The 20,708-nt window shown below is 39.0% G+C and overlaps 2 protein-coding genes and 1 long non-coding RNA gene across 4 annotated transcripts; 2 read left to right on the top strand and 1 right to left on the bottom strand.

The window, feature by feature from the left end:
- The first annotated feature begins 1,387 nt into the window (after nt 1-1,387).
- Nucleotides 1,388-11,549, top strand: LOC143849395 (ADP,ATP carrier protein 1, mitochondrial-like). 2 transcript variants are annotated; one of them, XM_077358405.1, is made up of 4 exons: nt 1,388-1,543; nt 8,262-8,772; nt 9,547-9,918; nt 10,983-11,549. In XM_077358405.1, the coding sequence occupies exons 2-4, from the start codon at nt 8,272-8,274 to the stop codon at nt 11,277-11,279; spliced, it is 1,170 nt and encodes a 389-aa protein (XP_077214520.1). In that variant the 5' UTR covers nt 1,388-1,543; nt 8,262-8,271; the 3' UTR covers nt 11,280-11,549. The 2 variants fall into 2 exon arrangements, with proteins under 2 accessions (XP_077214520.1, XP_077214524.1); XM_077358409.1 differs by having other exon boundaries at nt 1,415-1,543; nt 8,250-8,772.
- A 137-nt stretch (nt 11,550-11,686) lies between these two features.
- On the top strand, nt 11,687-16,989 carry SLO1 (SLOW GROWTH 1). Its single transcript, XM_077358395.1, has one exon. It carries the CDS (start codon nt 13,937-13,939, stop codon nt 15,950-15,952), a length of 2,016 nt encoding a protein of 671 aa, XP_077214510.1. The 5' UTR covers nt 11,687-13,936; the 3' UTR covers nt 15,953-16,989.
- Nucleotides 16,990-17,824: 835 nt separating this feature from the next.
- LOC143849410 (uncharacterized) lies at nt 17,825-20,708 on the bottom strand. The gene is made up of 3 exons (XR_013235666.1): nt 20,436-20,708; nt 19,330-20,250; nt 17,825-18,742 (listed from the first exon to the last, which is right to left on the bottom strand). It is a non-coding gene; the product is annotated as an uncharacterized LOC143849410 (long non-coding RNA).

The raw sequence follows: 20,708 nt of genomic DNA, 5'->3' as shown, positions 1-20,708 counted from the left end.
AACAAAGTGGGCCCCCATGTGATTGGGCGCTTAAGCTCACCGTCAGTTTCCTCTCTCTCTCTCTCTCTATAGAAGCAGGAAAGATTTCGAATCTAGTTACACCATTACACTGTATTGACAACTCCAAAAAACTGCCCAAACTATGAACATAGTATGATGGAGATCGGGCAGGGAGGGCCCCTATCGTCTAGTAGTACAATTGGAGACTCTATTTTAGACACTTCACCAACCCTAACCCTCTCTCACCACCTGGTATGACATGCAGACCAACCCTAAAATGCCTTTTGCGATGGACTCTAGCATTTTAGCATTTTATTTATTTTGGACTAAAAGTGAGATTCTCATGTTCCAAAACAAACGAGCAGAAGGAATAAACTAAGGCTCTGTTCACTTGCGTTCACGGGAAAGCAAATCCCTGGAAAACAGCCTCTTTTTTCCTTGACAAGACAAAATTCTAGTGTTCACTTGCTTTCTTGAGAAAGTAACAAGCTTAGGTGAAAAAAGTCAAATAATGACATGAAAATTGCCAAAAATGATGTGGAAATATCTCTTTTCTCACAAGTGTGGGAAACCAAATCCCACTATTTTGGTCGGATTTGCTTTTCCGGGAAAACTAGTGAAAAAAGGTGGGCAAGCAGTTTCTCGGGAAACCTTTTCCTGTACAGTTCCTGCGCACGTGAACAGGCGCGGGAAACCTTTTCCTACACAGTTTCCTTGGATTTCTTTTCCTAATGCTACGTCAGATTCCTGGGAAACTTTTTCTTTTCCTTTCTTGGGAAAACAAGTGAACAGAGCCTAAGGAAATGATATTTTGATATTTTGACTAAAGCTTCTTGTCTTTTAGTATTTAAAGGGCCGTCAAAAGCTTATTACAGTTGGCAAAAAGCTCTCACGAGCCAATTGAAAAAGAAAGAATAATGACACGGTAACTGCCAAGACTAGAACCGAACAAATAGCCTATTCACATGTTTTCCTATCTTTATTTTTTAAATGGCAAAACTACCCTCCCCGTCCACGTTTCTTGTCCTGATTTGCTAGGTTCCACTATCCATTCCACACTCGGTCTCCGTAGCAGCACTCAGCAAGAAAAGACAAGCTAGGATCGTGCAACTATAAAAACATTATCGCGCTGAGATCATTTTCGGGGGGTTGGGGGCGAATTTAAAATCTCCCCTTCGAGATTTTAATTTCTCGTGGTCAACGAGAAATGAAAGAAAATAAATAGAAAAAAAGGAAAGGGAGATGATATTTTCACCCCTCTGCCATACGCATTCGCCCCCGAACCGTAGGCAACTTTAACGCTTTTTACGTCAAATCACGTTAAGAGGGGGCGAATACGTACTGTAGAGGGGTGAAAATATCATCTCCCAAAAGAAAATACGTAGAAAGAAGATCTTTTACGTTCCCTCTCTCTCTCCTCTCTTTATAACGTCAACCCTCGCAGGTCATCTTGTTTTTCTCTCATCGAAACCCTAACCTCTTCTACCTTCTTCTCCTCTTACCAGAGCGAGAGGCCGGCAATCTCAGAGACCGTACACAACAGGTATATGCAATGCTTAGTTTTACAAATCTCCTTTTATATTCTCTGTTTTTTTTTTCGATTTTATTCATTTTCTTCACGTCTGAAGCCTTTTATCTCTCGATCGGATCCAGCGATTCGAAATCGAGACCAACGTGTGGATTTTTTAGACCTTTTAGTCTTTTTTTTTCCTCTTGCTCTTTGATTCTCTTTCCAGATCTCTCTCTTTCTCTGTTTTTTTTCCCTTTTTTTTAGGGCAGAAGCAAAGAGTCTGATCGGATCTTTCCTAGGTCTTTTTTTTGGACTTGTATTTGTTTTGTAATGATAGATCTGATTCTATGTACTGAAATTTCAGTGTATAAATCAGATCTACTATCCAATCGATGAACATGCTCATTGATCTCGATCGACTAAATGATGAGACGTTTTTTGAATGGTCTTTCGCTTGAGAATCGTTCGGATCTGGTGTTCCTAACCGTTTGATCGGTTACTGCATTTGGACGGCCAGATTTCGTCCGATCCTTCCAAGTTTGGCCTTTGTTGCTTTCAAAAAGTGGCCTTGTACAGTAGATCATGCAAATCTTTTGTAGTTTACTTATAAATCTCTCAATTCTCATTTTCGGATTCGAGTTTTATAGATCTAGGTCATTTTTCTGTGTCCGAGGACTATTTTGCAGTTTTTTTGTGGTATAATTTATTTATCTAAGCGGATTTTCTCTATGTGGTTCTCATGTCTTTTGAAGTTTTGTTTAATATTACTATCACAGATATTAATTTGTTTCCTTAAGCTGTCCTCGTAGGATCCGGTTTGTGTGGTTAGCATGATTTTCTTTTTCTCCTTGGGCATTCTGTTAGCTTTGTTTTTAGCTCTGCCTTTGTCCAAAGTAACAAAATTTATTTCTAGGGTTTTGATTTGTTATATCTTGTCTTTTGTTTCTACAGTATCTGTTAGGCTGTATGTATATTGTATTTCTTTGTGTTTGTCCACATGTACAACAGAACAACAGAACAACATAAAGGAAAGCTACCATATTAGTTTTGGGGTGTCCAAAGCGAAAATAAGAATATTTGACTTTTTAGTATATTGAGGTTATTAGGTCAAAATTTAATTACTAACTTATCATATATAAGTTGATCAAAGCATACGCCGAATAATTGAATAATCGGTGTATGTGCTAATATCACCTTTGTTTATGTTCAGATCGCTGCATCTAGTGCTGATCTTGAGGTACAGACCTGCAAGTCTGGGCCTCTGTACAACTGACCTGGTAGTGATACCTTATAAGTTGATTAATCTGTGTATACACAATCTAGAGGACCATCCCTCTATCCTATGGTTTTTTATTTTAAAAGAACCACCCTTTCTTATAATGGGTCAAATTTTGGGCTTAATTGATTTTTTGTCCACCTAGCTATTGGGAAATTAAATGATTGTGTATTTCTATTATCTGTTGTTTCGGTCTTCTGAGCTCATGTCCAAATGGGCTGGACAGTTGTTCTATTTTCGCATGGTTAATTTCCACTAAAAAATAACATATCATGTTTCCTTCCCTTCTTCTATTCCCCCACGCAACCCCCCTCTTGTTTTTTCCATATTTCCGATTTTCATGCCTTCTGCTTCTGAAAATCTTATGGGTTTTGCCATGCTTCTTCAAATCTTACTGATCTTTGAACTCCTTTTCCTATAACTTGGGTATATTTCACTTCATTTGATCATTTTGAATTTGAGCTTTATGGTTGTGTTTGGCATATGGTTGTTTTTTGGCAATCTCTTGGCATTTTACAATTTGTTTTATCTAATCTCAGCTAGATTAGATGACACTCATTTGTTGCCTCATCACAAATGGGCATGAGCCGCTTTGTTGTTATTCACTTATTCATCATCTTCATTACTTCATATTTTTAGTGTTAAAAATTTCTTACATTTTGTCATGCACTGTACTTCTTAGGAGTTCAGCTTATAGCCACAACTGAGGAAAGAGTTACACACACACACACACACATATTGATGGCTAGATTATGACTTTCAGATGCATAACCTTATTCTAGATGAAATGATGGTGCATCTCCAGCTGCATTGCGCCGATATGTATTATTTGTAATTCTTATGTTGTACTTATGGTGTTCATGCTTTAATGCTTCTATTTTCTCATGTGGTTCATTTTGGACTTGATTTGTGACTATTTGCAGTTGGTTTTTTTCCATTTATTTAATAACATCAATTCTTTTGCTAAATTTTGTATTATTTGATCAGGTTCCAATGTGTTATATATATGTGTGTGTGTGTGTGTGTGTTGTGTGTTGTGTAATATATACATATACATATATACATATATGCACATGTATATGCATATATCATATGGACTTGATATTTAACCAATCATGTAGTCCTACTAATCAAATTATCAGTGAGTAACAAAGCTAACATGAACATGACTGACTGAAAAGTATTGGTAATTTTGATTTTTGGGGTAGACTCATTAGCCGAAGATAGTTAGGGAGTTTTGGCTTTGGTCTCAATTTTCCATTTACTTGGCCTGACGAGCAGCTCGTTCGTGTTATCCATTTCATCCTCTATCTTTCGCAATATTGTTTCTTAAATGGTTCTAAAGAAAAAAATTGTCACTGGTAATTTTTGAATTTCGTAGTCCTATTGACCAAGCTAATACTTCTAAGTCAAGTACGACCATGGTTTTAAATTTCGGCCGAAATATTTCGGTTTCGGTTTGGACAGAAACCAAAATTACATTGAATCGGATTTTTACATGATTTCCCTGAAATTTCACCGAAATTCGAAATTTCGTTTTTCACCCTTATTTACAAAATTTCTACCGAAATGTAAAGATTTCCACCGAAACCGAAATATTTCGGTTTCCGTTGTGGCCGAAACTGACACCGAAACCGACATTTAAAACCTTGAGTACGACAATGAACCACAGGTGTTAAAATTTGTAGTTTTGGTGTGGTGTCATTGTATCAACTACTAGTTTGCTGATAAATGAATCCCACTTATACAGCTAAATGTCCAAATGTTAAGGGACCACTCGATAACTAAAAGCAAAAATTTGTTCATTGAAGTTGTGGATTAGTGCTGTTCATAACAGGCTTGCACAAGACTGGGATCAACCATCTCGAAACATTGATTGGAATTGCCTTATCCATATTAAACAATTTTTCTAGACTAAATGAGTTGTCGAGTGACAATTTAGGGAGTTTTAATGTCTTTGTTTTCACCGATTCATTTTGCAATCTACCATACTGTAACACATTGTGCAGATGGTGTTCCTTGAAATTAGATTTGGGAGAAGAGGGGGAGGGGGTGATTCAGTTTTGATTTGAAGGGGATTCACCTAATGCGATTAGGTGGATGAAGCATGAGTTTTAGTACATGCATAGTGATGCAGATTGTAGGCCCAATAAGAGGCATCTTTGCCCATTAGGATTTTAGAGATTTATTATGGAGGAGAAGCCTCTAATGCGATATGTCTTTCTATTGGTTTCCAACTTTAATGTGTCTTTTTTGGGAGCCTTTGAGTTTGCTGTTTTAATTTTCTTCACACTTTTTAATTTGAAGTTCATTATCAATTAACCAAACGCCCCTGTGCCTTTTGTGGTAGAGGAGGGCCTTTGACAATTTTGGACACTTGACGTTATCAGATCTTCTAAAGTGTCAACTTACTGCTCTTTGTCTTTTAAATCTTACTTTTGATCGTGGTGCATAGAGGACATTGGTGTTGAAAGTGTGCGCATTTGGCAGGTAATATTATCTCCAATGAAACAACGTTGAAGTATATTTAGAGGATGAGACACTCGATAATCTGCTACATCATTGGGGATATTTCCTGAATCTCTTTGTGATGGAGTTGTGTCCTTGTCTCTAAGTTATTAAGTATATGGTGCCCCATCGCTGAGTAACATATTCTCTGGGGGATATGTTCTTACCAGTCTTTCAAGTCCCTCAGAGTAATGGAGTTATAAACTCCTTTGGGATGGAGTTGTGTCCTTGTCTCTAAGTTGTTAAGTATATGGTGCCCCATCCCTGAGCAACAATATTCTCTGGGGGATATGTTCTCACCAGTCTTTCAAGTCCCTCAGAGTAACCGAATTTTAACATCTTTAGAGATGAAGTTTCTCTTGCAGTTAGAGTGATAGTAGGATGATGTGATTTAGCCTACTCACACCGTGGCGATTCAAATGGACGGTTTGGATCATCCTATGGTGTCGGCCGTACCGTATTTTTGAGGAGTTTGCATAGGTAAGCTCCCTATGCAAACCCTTAGATTCCCTTTTTATAATTCACCCCTTATTTCTGTTGGTTTCTTGTCCTTGCTGTACTTTTTCTCACTTTCTTCAATAAGGTTTCTTAACTATAAAAAAGGAAAATCATCCTCTATTTCTAACCCAGGTCCTACTGTTTAGAATATTTTTGTCCTGTTTTCTTCATCAAGCTCTAATTCAAGTGTCTGCTTCTCACGACAAGCAATAAGGGAAACTCCATGGGCGTTAGGAGCATGGTTTTAAATTTCGACCGAAATCCGAAATTTCGGATTTCAGTGAGGAACGAAACGAAATGGTACTGAAACCGAAATTCCCGATTCCTGAAATTTACTAAATTTCGGAAATTTCGGGAGTTCCGTCGAAATTTAGAATAAAATAATACTTTTTAATCCCGTTAAAGTAAGTCAAACGCGAAATTTCGTCCCGAATATCCTGGATTTCATGCGGCAATACCAAATTTCACCGGAAATTTCGGTTTCGTATTAGTCCAAAATTTTAGCCAAAACCGAAATTTAAAACCATGGTTGGGAGTAGATAATCAAAACCATCCATGGGATGAACACCTATGTGGCTTGACTCATTCATCACGCTTGATTCAAGTAGGATTGCTTGCTACTTATAGTACACAAAATTCTGAAAAGCGCTATTATATCTAAAACTTCGGATAGTTTGATGCATCCATGCACCACGCTTGCTTGCGATTTAAGGCTTCTTTCACCCTTAGGTTACTAATGATTCAGTTAGAATGTGGATCATTAGTGAAATCTTATGGTATTTTATTGTTTCCTGTTCATGTTTCTTTTTTCCCTTTAATTTGGCTGTCAACTGCAAAACTTTTCCAGTGTTTATAATGTAAACACCCGTACATAGATTGTGGATCTTAAACGTCTTTTAGTGTTCTTTACTTATTAAAAAAACCTATAGTTTCAGACATTTTGCCGAATCAAATGATTAATAATAAGTTCTACAATCAGCAATTCACTTTTGATGTCCATCCCTCTTTTTTTTTCTTTATAATTTAGATTGTGGTAGTCTCGACTCTCGACTACATATTTTGCCTAGCCTTTGGCAAAATGTTTCCGTTGGGAAATTATTTCCAAAGAACCAAAATCCATTAAACTAACTTTACTTGCTCCTTTTGACTCCTGGAACAAAGTTGATATCAATGCAATGTTGGCTGGATTTAGCATGGCAGCCATGTACTAAAGTTCTAGATGAGAGAGACTGTCTATTTCTTTTTCTTTTTCTTTTTCTTTCGGACCAGTATGCAAGATCTTCAGCATGTTTTACACGTCTTTTAGGGACACCTCAACTTACAACATCATAAACACAACACAACAATTGCAGGACTGCCTATAATCTTTTGGGCCCACCATCAATGTCTCATAGTACAGATACTAGACTTTTCAAACCCTTGCCATATGATGGCTGACCTGCAAGTGGGCTCAGGGGAAATGTTACACCCATTTGTTGGCTATCAATTGTACGGTCATGAGTCTCATCAGCACACTGTGATCCATCCAAGTTGTGTTGGCTACCAATTGTACGGTCATGATAGTCTAATCAGCATGTGTTTTACACTGTGACCCATCCAAGTTGGAGGCTCACCCTGTGGTTGTTTCTGATTATTCACTCAACTCTGCACATGTACAGTGGAGATTGTGGGTGATGCAAATTGGGGACCCCTTGTGAGACACTTCCTTTCTCTCATATTCCTTGTATCTTTTTTTATACATAAACTGGCTTGAACACACAACCTCATTATTCTTGTATCTGTGGTGTAATATATACTTCATTTTGAAATAGGTTCTCTGGATCTTTCAGACAGGGCTCTATTCATAAAATGCTATACTGTAATTATGAACTGTTCCAGTTTGTGATGCTAAGTGAACTAACTAGGAACCTACCTAATTTATCTTTGCATTACGTAGACTGTACTTCACAAATGAGTTAGATCGTGGTGCCTTCTACCGAAAAATAGGTGGGCATATTTAGGAACAAGTTAGTGTACAAGGTTGTGTTAGTGGTTATGGATTGGACAACTAGACTAACCTATGAAGCTACCCGATGAATATAGGGATAGTTCGCTTGCATCGAATTGCAACCCATGTTTCCAATAGTGACCTGAGAATGTTGCTAATTAACCATGTCCGTACATGTTTGTATGTGCATGTGTGTTTGGTGTGTGTAGGCGTGTGTTTTTGGTGCGAGTGGGCATGCTTTTGGTGTCAATGGAATTTCAATCTGATGTTCATCTGAAAACTGTATTAAGTTTTAGAATGGTTTCCGATCAAGATCTCTAAATGCCTGTTTTTCTTTGTCAAATGTTATCAGAAATGTCAATAAACTGTTTCAAGCTTGCATAAATATTTCTCAATTTTTGTTCCTATTTTTGGAATGATTTTTGAATGATTTCTCTTTTTCTGTTCGTTTCTGATAAGATATTTAAAAGTTGTATTTTCAGCTTCCAAGGTATGGCTGAGCGGCCTCACCACCCATCCGTTATTCAGAAGGTAGCTGGCCAGATCCATCTCAGTTCCAGCTTCTCTCAAGATTTGCAGGCTAGGAAAGGTACCTACTATAGGCCAACTACTATGTACACCAGGCATTTTACAAATGAGAAATATAGCAATGGGGGATTCCAGATTCCGGCTTTGGGACATAGCCACAATGTCTCTATGGTTAATCCCGTGTCTCCTATATTTGTCCAAGCACCTTCGGAGAAAGGCATATCCGGCTTTTTCATTGACTTCATGATGGGTGGAGTCTCTGCGGCTGTATCAAAAACTGCCGCTGCTCCTATTGAGCGTGTGAAGCTTATGATCCAGAACCAGGATGAGATGATCAAGGCTGGTCGGCTTTCTGAACCCTACAAGGGAATTGGGGACTGTTTTAGGAGAACAATCAAGGATGAAGGTTTTGGATCGCTGTGGAGAGGGAACACCGCTAATGTGATCCGTTATTTCCCCACTCAGGTTGGTTCTCTCGTCATTTTTGTTGTCAATCATTCTGAAATATAATCATATTTTCAGTTACTACGATCTCATCTTAATACAAACTGGTATATAAAGTGTGTCCCCTTTGTCATAAACCTTTATCTTGTTCTATATAATCAGCTTGTGCTGATTAAGTTGGATGCCATGGCTTTATTCCCTGCCTTAATGGGGCTGAGATAAGGAAGGGTGAATCTCAACTGTCTACCCTAAGAGTGAGTAGAAGATAATTTTTTCCCATCTTTCTCGTTACCGCCCAAACACCGGGATATTGAAATCTCAGCTGATATCTTAGATTTCAATATCCCCTATATCTTTCCATTTCCTTCTCTCACTTCCACTCTCCATCTGCCAGAAATTGCCTATTACGGGTAAAAAAGACCAGTGATCAACGGAATCTATTTTTTCTCCTCCCTTTCCCATCTCTCCTCTTCTCTCCTCACTGTAACATATTAATCGACGATCACTGGTAAGAAATAAATAAACCCACTCGGGATAAAATTATACCACTTGCCAAACAGCCTCCATGGGTTAGAAATAGAGCTGGGATAAGGTCATGAGAATGCATAATGACTTTGGAACATTTGACTGGTAGTGACTGTCCCGTAGTCAGTTGCTGTAAAAGATCACGGTATATATGTAACCTTAGTTTCACGAAAATATGGATTTAAGGTCCCCTATACGCAAGAAAACTGACTTATAATCGTCTTTTCCATTCCATATATGCTGATTACTGCAAATTGAAATATGCACCAGGCCTTGAACTTTGCATTCAAGGATTATTTCAAGCGGTTGTTCAATTTCAAGAAAGACAGAGATGGCTACTGGAAATGGTTTGCTGGGAATTTGGCATCCGGAGGTGCCGCTGGTGCTTCTTCCCTCTTCTTTGTCTACTCATTGGACTTTGCCAGGACCCGTTTGGCAAATGATGCAAAGGCTGCAAAGGGGGGAGGTGAAAGACAATTCAATGGTCTGGTTGATGTCTACCGTAAAACTTACAAGTCAGATGGCATTGCTGGACTCTACCGTGGATTCAACATTTCGTGTGTTGGAATTATAGTTTATCGTGGCCTGTACTTTGGAATGTATGATTCCCTGAAGCCAGTTCTTCTGACAGGAAAGATGCAGGTTAGTAGAAATTTTAGATTTGCATTCTACTTTGTGGATACCACTAAAAATGATTTTTGTATTAATCTTATGTGTGATTTATCATTTTAGGATTAAAAAAGATTAATCTTATTTACAAGTGGCTTCTAAAGATGCTTTAATGTCCTATTTGCAAATAAGATTAATTTAAAGTAATTTTCTTTGCAAAAAATGACTTATTTTGATGGTATCCAAAGAAGCCCAAAATCAAGATATGCTAATTTGGGGGGGGGGGGGGGGGAGCGATGGGGATGCATATGCAATAGGTCTGATATCTTAATAATAAGAAATGTGAAAAATGACAAAACTCATACTCTAATTAAGCCATTTTTCAGTTAAGCAATCTACTGTACACATTATATCTACAAATGCTATATTTTAAATTGCATCCAAATACTCTTTGTAATTTACATGTTGGGAGTCGCCCTACATTTTCATCACATTGACTATCTTTTTGGGCGATTACAGTTAGAAATGTGGAAAATGACAAAACTTGTACTCTAATGAAGCCAAATTATTTTAGTTAAGCAATCTAGGGAAATGATAAATGCGCCACTTTTCATCACATGGGACACCCAACTGCAGTGTACGTGGCAATCAAATCTGTTGAATTCATCTGACGTGAAGTACATCAGCCCCTCTGTTGTCATTGATACACTGCTGCTAGGTGTCCCAAATGATGAAAAGGGGCGCATTTATCATTTCCGCAATCTATTGTACACATTATATCTACAAATGCTATATTTTAACGAGAAATTATATGGTGCCTGACCGTTAAGTCCCTTGTGGGTGGTACGAAAAAAGTACTACCCTTGATGTTTGATCCAACAGCAGCCTCGTAAAAAAATGAGCTACTGTTGGATCAAATATCTAGGGTGGTACCGCCTGCATGGGGACTTGACGGTCGGGCACCATATAAAAACTCTATTTTAAATTGCATACAAGTACTCCATTGTAATCCTTTTAAAAAAAAAATACTCCATTGTAATTTGCATGTTTGAGTGACCCTTCACTTTTCACATGGACTATCTGTTGGGTTATTTCAGGATAGCTTTTTCGCGAGTTTTGCCCTTGGTTGGGTGATCACAAATGGTGCGGGTCTTGCATCCTACCCGCTTGACACTGTTCGTAGAAGAATGATGATGACCTCTGGTGAAGCTGTTAAGTACAAGAACTCTTTGGATGCATTTTCTCAGATCCTGAGGAATGAGGGAGCCAGGTCTCTGTTCAAAGGTGCCGGTGCAAACATCCTCCGTGCCGTTGCTGGTGCTGGTGTGCTCGCCGGTTATGACAAGTTGCAGTTAGTTGTGTTCGGGAAGAAGTACGGATCTGGAGGCGGTTAATGGTAATCTCTCTCTTGATTTCTTCTCAACTGATGTTGATGAAAAATCTTTATCTCTATTTGTTGACTTTTTTTCCAAATAATTTAGCTTCAGCGGGAGCTTGACCCGAATTTTTTGGTTGAATTTTTGTCTTATTGAACTTATTATCGCAGCAGTCTACATTGTCTGCTCCATATTTGAGTCCTCCTGAAGGAATTATGTGTAGAGCAATGAGGTGTTATGCTCTGCCTAAAGTATGAACTTTTTTCATTTATTGATGATTTGAGGATATCTCTAAATAGTATTTGCAATTGGTTTTGCTGTTAAATTTGATTACTTGCAAATTATGGTTATTGTACTGTTACTGTTTTAGACATGATCTATAGTAACTAAATTTGTAATACAGTTAGTCATGCCAACGACAGCATAGTGGGTCCCACTTTTGAATGATCTGAACCATTTGTTTGGGAGCCCTTGATTTTGAAATCATCCCAATCGTGTGTCTTAACTTCCAATAAGATAAATTTTTTAGTAGTTTCCTATGTCTAGCTTTTTACTATCCATGTTCAGTGAGGCTACATATTGTTGCATGTTAAGGGCTTAGGACTATTGATGGGTGTAATTTTTTTGCCATAGGAGATCCAAGGCAATACCTGCCAGTGTTATGTGGACGGTTCAGATCATTCAATGGTAGGACCCACCATGCTGTAGTTGGCTTTTCACACCCTATAAAAGCATTTCTCAATTTTAATTATATCCACATGGTGGAGTGATAATGCCCTGAATTGGGGCGTGTGTACGGCAACCATTCTCCAGGAGGCTTCCCATAGTTTTGCCTCGTGAAAAAATAAGGAACCAAGGGGCCGTTTGGAAAAGCAGACCTCAGAATCTTGGATTTCCTCATAATCCTGAATGGAGGACAAGAAGATCTACTTTAGAATCTTGGATTTTAAGTAAGAAATCAGGTTTTAGAAATATCTTCCCCATCCTGAGATTTCTATAGTATGGAAACATGGGATGATCTCCTATCTTCCCCCACCTACAATTTTGAGGAAATCCAAGATTCTAAAATCCGCGTATCCAATCGGGCCCTATATGCGGATTTTAGATTTCAGGTTTTAATTTAAAAAGTGTTAAAAGTGGATTCATAATCAAGCTGCCGGATGGTGTCTGGACAGTATATTTCTTGGATTTTAAGAAAGAAATCTAGGTTTTAGAAATCTCTCCATTCTGAGATTTCTAAAACCTAAAAACATGGGATGATTTCCTACTCTCTTGCTGATGGAAAGAAGGGTGAGAATCGACGGCTGGTCGCCTCTTTTCGTCTCCAATCTACAATTTTGAAGAAATCCAAGATTCTAATATCTATCCAAACGGCCCCTAAAAAACTGGTAAAATCCCGTCCTGCAAACCAGACCCGTTAACCCTCCCCTTTTTCCAATCCCTGCAAAATGGCGTTGGCGGATGAGTTATTGCTTGCTTTTTTTAAAGCCACGCAGATTTAATTCTGTGATTCTCATTTTCTTGTTTCTTTCTATTTTGTTCGGTCTTCCAGTGAGAGAATGAGAAGTGTGGTCGAACAGACCCTAAAGGTTTGTTCATTTGATTTCCAATATAACTAAATGCAGAAAGGGCCTAAAGAAATATGTTAGTTATGGGTTCAAGATTTATGAGGAAACCAGTAGAAAACCTGGGTCTTGATGGAAATTTAGCCGGGTTTCCTTTCTGTTCGAAATCAACTGAGGAGAAGACCCATATTTATGGTTGGGAAGCAAAAAAAAAAAAAAAAAAAAACTAAAAAGGAAACAAAAGAGAAGAATAATAAGAAAAAAAGAGGACCGGGATAGGGTCGGTCGACTGCCCTTAAGTATCTGGATCTTTTTATTTTTCCTGATCTAATGAACCGTGGTCGACGAACTATCGCGCTCGACCGGTCATGCCTTTCTAGAAAACAATTAATTTTCTAGTGACCAATCCGCGGTCGACCGAGCATCCGTCACGTTTAAGTAAATTGTATTTTGACCAACCATTTTGAAGATCTCTAACAATTCCCTACCATTTTCAAAATCAAAGAAAGTTTTCTTATCAGGCTTGGAAACCGTACGCATAGATGAAGGTATCTCTCGATTTGAACATTTTACTTAGTTGTGGATTAGAAGAAAAAAACTAAAAAAGAAAACAAAGAGAAGAATAATGAGAGAAGATCCACCATTTAAGTAAAAAAAAGAAGGATATTTGAGAAAGAAAGAGGTAAAGCTGTTATTTCGACTGCCAAATAAATAGCTTCTTAGTTTAGGAGCCTGATGAAATAAAATACCCTAATGATCATTTAATCTTATAGATCAAGGGCTTAGATCATCCGATCGACCTTAACTTATCATTGCCATTCATATCAACGGATCTGATCAAATACATGAAGCAAAAGTAGGCCCCAATTACAGCATTTTAGGAAGGAGAAACAGAATGACAACAATATGTGCCAATGAGATCAACGGACGTGATCACTCTAAGCTCCTTCAGGGTGGGCCCACTTCTAGAAATGTTCCTACGAGTGAATTCAAATTCAAACCTCTTGCATATGACCGTTAATCCACCCCATTCCAAACCCCACAAAATCAACTGCCTCTTCTTCCCTCTAAGCTTAACCTACGCCACCCTCCTTCTTATCCTACACCCTCATGTTCTTCCTCTTTCTCACCAATCTTCGTTCCATCCGTCGCATTTTCAAAGATCCATCTGTCTCATCTCTCCACACTCGACTTCTTTCAGATAAAGAAAAAAAACCCAACTGGAATACAAACAGCACCTTAGTTCTAACAAACCCAATTCTCTCCCTCTTGGAAAAATGCAATAACATGAAACAATTAAAACAAATCCAAGCCCAAATGATACTAACTGGACTGTTCCTCGATGAATTCGCTGCTAGCCGTTTGATCGCTTTTTGCGCAATCTCAGATTCGGGTAGCCTCGATTACTGTCGAAAAATCCTAACCCATTTCGAAAACCCTAATATCTTTTCTTGGAATGTAGCTATTAGAGGTTTTTCTGAGAGTGAGGATCCTAAACAAGCGATTTTTATGTATAAGAGACTTTTGGGGTCTGGTACGCGGCCTGATAATTATACATATCCATTGTTGCTCAAGGCGTGTGGTCGATTATCTGCGTTTTGGATGGGGAATGAGATTCTAGGGCATGTTTTGTGTCTGGGTCTTGATTCCGAGATCTTTGTACATAATGCGATTATTAATATGTTATCGGTGTGTGGAGGACTGGAATGCGCACGCCAACTGTTTGATAAAGGGTGTGTGAGAGATTTGGTTTCGTGGAATTCTATGATAAATGGTTACATTCGGAACGGGCGGTTCGATGATGCGTTGAAGCTTTTTCGAGAAATGGGGGTTGAAAAGGTTAAGCCCGATGAGGTGACGATGATTGGGGTGGTTTCGTGTTGTGCCCAATTGGAAGATTTGAGTCTTGGAAGAGAGTTTCATAAGTACATTGAAGAGAATGGATTGACATTCACTGTTCCTCTTAGTAATGCACTGATGGATATGTATGTGAAGTGTAGAAAATTGGAGCTGGCGAGGCTTTTGTTTGACAAAATGCACAAGAGAAGTATAGTCTCTTGGACTACGATGATTGCGGGGTATTCAAAATTGGGTTTCATGGATGCCGCTCGAAAGCTTTTCGTAGAGATGCCAGAGAGAGATGTAGTGCCGTGGAGCGCTTTGATTGCGGGCTATGTGCAATGTAAGCGAGCGAAGGACGCACTTGCTTTGTTTCATGAAATGCAAAGTGAATGTATGAAGCCCAATGAGGTGACTATGATAAGTTTATTATCTGCTTGTGCCCAACTTGGAGCACTTGACATTGGGCTATGGCTTCATCAATATATTGACAAACACAGCATTCCTCTGAATGTTGCCATTGGCACTGCTCTGGTAGACATGTACGCAAAGTGCGGGAACATTCAAAGATCGATCCGGGTATTTCGAGACATGCCCAAGAGGAATTTGTTGACATGGACGGCAATGATCGGCGGTTTTGCCATTCACGGGCACGGCGAAGTTGCCATAAACCACTTTGAAGAGATGATTGGTATTGGATTGAAACCAGACGAGATCACGTTTATAGAAGTTTTATCTGCTTGTTGTCATTCTGGCTTGGTCGAAGAGGGTCGCCGGTTTTTCGCTCAAATGAGCTCGAAATTTGATCTTTGGCCGAAACTTAAGCATTATTCTTGTATGGTGGATCTTCTCGGTAGAGCTGGGCTCTTAGATGAGGCGGAGGAGCTAATCAAGACTATGCCCATGAAGCCAGATAGTGTGGTCTGGGGAGCTTTGTTCTTTGCTTGTAGGATTCATGGTAATGTTGTGATGGGAGAGCGGGCTGCGTCTCATCTCCTCGAATTGGACCCTAATGATAGTGGGATTTATGTGTTGTTAGCGAATTTGTATGTGGAAGCCGAGATGTGGGGTGAAGCGGGTAAGGTGAGGATGATGATGAGGCAGAGAGGGATAGAGAAGACTCCTGGTTGTAGCTTGATTGAGGTGAATGGTGTTGTTTATGAATTCATAGTTAGAGACAAATCACACCCAAAAAACAAAGAGATTTATGCATGTTTGATTCAATTGGACAGACAATTAGACCTCGTTGGATATATTTCTAGTGATTTGCAAGTTAATTTAACATAGATAACAAACTCTCTTGCTTTTGCATGGTGAAAGATGATTCCGAATGTACAGATTAGCGACGATCAGTATCCTTGTGGAGGTCTCTTAACCCAAATGGACACCCCCACCCCCAGGGAGATCAAAGCTGAGTAGACCATGGCGCTTCCATTTAGGGAGTGAAAGTTGTTGCCGGGTGCAAGCTTTGAAGTAGCATGCTACCCGCTAGGTTCAATCAAATCAATGAATCAGATTCCCACTTACCTATAGGTATGAAGGCTATCAAGGGTCAAGGCTATCAGATTCCCACTTATTACATGCTTTCTATAGGTGAGGAACCAAGCAAAAAATGGCAAGGCCCCACTTTCATAGTCAAGCTCTGTGCTGCATCATCTCTCCAAGGCACATATACCCTTTGTGAGTAGGAGAATAACCTACACTGCGAACAGCTTTAGGATCCAGTTTATCATGTAAAGGATTCAACACATGAATTAAACAAAGACACCCAAAGACATGCAACCGAAGGAGAAATAATCGTTTGCAAGGGCAAAGGAGCGTAAGTGGAGATTTTAACTGAAGTATCCGGACAGGCATTAGATTTATGAAATATGATGCATTCATCACCGCATATGACCAATACTTCTTCGGCACTAAAAAGCTAACAACAACCCTCGAGCAACCTCAGGAAGGTGGCACTACAAAGCTAACAACAAACCTCAACCTCAAGAAGGTGATCGCCACACAATTTTGCTGTGGTGTGTACGGCCGCGTGCTCTGATGAATAGCACAATGTGCTTCTAAGTTTTTTCCGTACTTCCCCATCAAAATATTAGCGGGCATTGTCAGAATGGAGAAATGAATGTAAGCTTCTATTAGTAGTTGCAGGATAAGATGATTTATCGAAATGTAAAACTATCGACAGACAAGAGGTTAGTTAGATAAATTCAAAACACAAAGGAATTTACACATCAAAATATGCTATGTAAATACTGGGCTCCACACCTTACGCATGGATGGTGGGCCACACCTATTAACATTTGAATTGTAAAATGGTAACATGTTATAACAACCATGCTTTTGTTAGAGTAATTAGGGTTTAAGCAAGGACGCTTAAAGCATTACACCCAAGGTATCTAGTTTGGAATACCAAGTTTGTTGCTTCCAGCCCCTATATATAGAGATACACTAGGGTTTTAATAGGTTAGTGGGCTCTAGCCCAAATAGGCCCACTACACCGGTCCATTATCTTTTTGGGCTTATATTAGAACATACATGGGTTATATTATATACCCAATAGCTTTGTCCCCCTGTGGAGCAAATTCCTGGCTCCATCCCTGAAATGACCATTAGCACTGGACAAATCACTACCTCATTCCAAATGAGTGGGGTATCATCTACGTACAGTAATAAGAATATCATAACACTCCCAATAACCTACATGACACCTGCTTCAGTTAGATTGTATGGCCGTGTCAAAACTCGCAGGCTAAACTACATATAGGATTTAACTGCATAGATATCTTTCATGGTTTTAATCTAGCTAATGAGCTCTTGTTCAATTATTCATAGATTGGGATATGCGGAAAAGCCTTAATCGTACACAAGTTCATTGCACGGGCATTTCTACTAGTTAAATATAAAGCTAATAAAATTCGAACTTGTTCCTCCTCTTAAAGAGTAACGGACTATCCCTGAGATCCAATAAGAATGTGAGACCCTACCAGTAAGGCCCTGTTTGTTTTGGATTTTGAGAACTGATTGTCGAGTCCAAAACTGATTAGCGGACTCAAAACTAACGTTTAATTTTGAGTCTAATAATCAGTTTCGGACGGACTATCGGTTACAAAATGCAAAACAAACAGTGCCTTAAGTAAATCTTGTAGCAGTTCTGGTGTGACATAAACACATATCGGTTGCATCAGTGACAAATACAAGAGATTGCAGCAAGCTTTTCAATTGACTCTGGCCGAGTAATCAAGATCAAATTAACATCATAACTATAATAAATTCAACAAATACATTCATCCTCTCATTTAATGTTAAATGAAATAAAGAGAAAAGCTCCCATAAATTAGGAAATAATACAATAATGATGTCCAGACCAGATGGAAAGCATACATATATCATAAGATTACTACTAGACACTGGTAGGTCCAAAAGCAGCTCTCGCGAAGCTTGTAGAGGAAAGTAAGTAGGATCATACGATCACTAGCTTGACACTCTGAGGGACTTCCTGATTAAGAAGTTCAACAACTCTTGCCCGTATTTTTTCAAACCATATCACTCTAGCAGTAAAATGCTTAAAGTCCCATCTACCATCTCCAAGATAATTTTTATGACTCGGATCAATAGTCATTGATTCAAGAGCCACAGCATTGTTTAGAATATACACAGCAAACTCAACTTCAGCCTTTTTACCATAAAAGTTACTTAGCTCAAATTCTTTGAGGTGATTATGAGGGTAACAAATTTCTATGTTCTTCACAAGTTAGAAAGACAAAATTATCCTATAAAAAGCCCCAACAATTGGTGTATAAAAGCATGCATGCAGATTACAAAGCCTTCACTCGAGTACACCATACATGGACTAATGGTCACCAAGATGGATAACGATACTAGTATGTCCGGGCTTTTAAACCAGTTAGCTAAGATGCTCATATCAAATACAATTTTGTAAAAACAAAGCACGTTTGCAATATTCAAACCCTACTACGATAAATTACACTTGTTTCAGTTGGAACTTACATGCGCGTGGAATTTCTTCAAATTAGTGAGTCTAGATATAGTTTGTGGAACAACCTCCGGATCAAACACCTAAAACAACAAAAGTAGAATTACAAGATATGAACTCTTTAACTACAAATAACACCACATATAAGGGTGTCAATTTTGGCTCGGGCTCGGAAGCTCGCTCGAGCTCGGCTCGAATCCTTAACGAGCCGAGCCAAGCCGGCTCGTTAAGCTTAACGAGCCGAGCCCGAGTTAGGCCAGGCTCGGCTCGGCTCGTTAAGGCTCGTTAAGAATTTAATATATTTAAATATATATATATTATATATTAATATATACATTAAAAGGGTTGTTCATGGAGTGAAAGGGGGGGGGGGGGGGGGCAAAATATGTCACTTCATTTTTGGAACCCCATTTGTTACTAGGACCACCCCCCATAGTGTAAAAAAAGTAGTCAAATTACAGTAGTAGGGCTGTCCAGGGAAGATGAGGGGTGTGAACATAATATAACCCGAGCTCGGTAAGGCTTGTGAGCCTGACCGAGCCGAGCCGAGCCCGAGCCTGGTTCGAGCCCGAGCCGAGCCTTACTTGTGAGCTTAACGAGCCGAGCCGAGCCTGGCCAAGCTCGGCTCGGCTCGGCTACACCCCTAACCACATAGCAACTTTACTTTTACCTTCATATATGTGGTCAAGGCCAAAAATTCTATTTGACCAAATAGATGGCATGGAAGACGTGAGAAGGGAGAGATCATGTTGCTTCTATTCCTCTAAACCTAACCAACACATTTACCAACTGCGGGGCCCACCTAATAGAGAAGGTATATAGTCTTTCGCCCCCAGTATTCAAATGTACGAAGATTCTCTGCATGAATCTCGATCTTCATCAATTTGCAGTGACAAGGTAAATCTACCTTCAGATATTTCAGTTGAAGGGATGGACCAACAATCTTTAAATGAACCAGATGCACTCAAGATTCTATACTAAACCATTCAAGGTGTGGACAATTGGATAAGAGGTCCACTATATCTCCATCACCTACCTCGACATATTTTAGAGTAAGGGTTGTAAGAGAGCTAAAACCTTCAAAATCTTGATATCTTAATATGCAAAATACCAACTCCAAATGTTTTAAGGAGGATTCTATACTGCAACGAAGAAACTGAAAAGGAAAAGTATAGCATTTAGCATCTGGGTCTTCACCCTTGATGTAGGTGAAGTCAAGTTGAAGCTTCTCAGCCCCAACTGTAATTGCATAGTTGATCCATTGGTCGAGATGCTTGGAATACTCCTTGTCCAAATAAAAGAAAACTCCGAATGCTTTTATGGTATGACCAGCGTGAAATTGCAAAAACTGATCAACTGATCTTACAAACCTACGCATCTTTTTTTCCCTCCCATGGATGCTCCCATAGTTGCGCCCATGTATGCTATAAGCGTCCAAGTAAAGATTGGGATCGAAGGATCGCCGGAGATACCTCCATCTGCTCGATAAGATTCTAGTCCTTGCTGCTTCTCTCACGGGCATTGCCGATATAATGGAAGAAAGAATTTCATCTAGCAGTTCGCTAAGCCGATCCTACACAAACTTGTGAATCTGTTAATTTTAAACAGAGCTCACAAATGGCATTAGAAAAGATACAACCTTTTTGTTTCTTTTTATACTACAAAATGCAAAAGAACCAACATATCTGTAGAAACTAGAAACCCAACACAGGAAATCAATCAATTAACTTTTATGAACTCAAAATTCTGGAGTCACTACATCTAAAACTTGCGTACCTCAACATTTGCAATTTTGGGAACAACTCTCCGTCTCTTGTGCTTTACTCCAAGGGAGAATCCCTTGTTTCGCTGTTAACCTCAATAACTGCATTTCTGGAGACTAATCCCTTTAGTTTGCCCATTTAATATCGATTGGAATTCAATACAAAAGCTGCAACAAGCAAGTAAGACAGCATTAAAAGAAAGTAAGAATCACGGTTTTCTAGTATGCGATATTAATTTTAAAAAAATCCCCCCACAGTGACAGCAAGCCAACATTTAACGTGCTAC

Source organism: Tasmannia lanceolata, unplaced genomic scaffold (assembly GCF_043159265.1).
Source record: "Tasmannia lanceolata isolate RefF3 unplaced genomic scaffold, GAP_Taslan_0.1 ptg000003l, whole genome shotgun sequence".
In the NCBI taxonomy this organism is placed as follows: Eukaryota; Viridiplantae; Streptophyta; class Magnoliopsida; order Canellales; family Winteraceae; genus Tasmannia; species Tasmannia lanceolata.
The sequence above is the reverse complement of the archived record's forward strand: the minus strand, read 5'-3'. Positions and strand labels throughout refer to the sequence as shown.

Excerpts from the sequence above, each read along its gene's own strand:
- LOC143849395 (XM_077358405.1), top strand. The coding sequence starts at position 8,272 with ATGGCTGAGCGGCCTCACCACCCATCCGTTATTCAGAAGGTAGCTGGC. Across the intron at positions 8,773-9,546 it reads TCCGTTATTTCCCCACTCAG|GCCTTGAACTTTGCATTCAA; the intron begins GTTGGTTCTCTC and ends AATATGCACCAG. Across the intron at positions 9,919-10,982 it reads TTCTGACAGGAAAGATGCAG|GATAGCTTTTTCGCGAGTTT; the intron begins GTTAGTAGAAAT and ends GGGTTATTTCAG.
- SLO1 (XM_077358395.1), top strand. The coding sequence starts at position 13,937 with ATGTTCTTCCTCTTTCTCACCAATCTTCGTTCCATCCGTCGCATTTTC.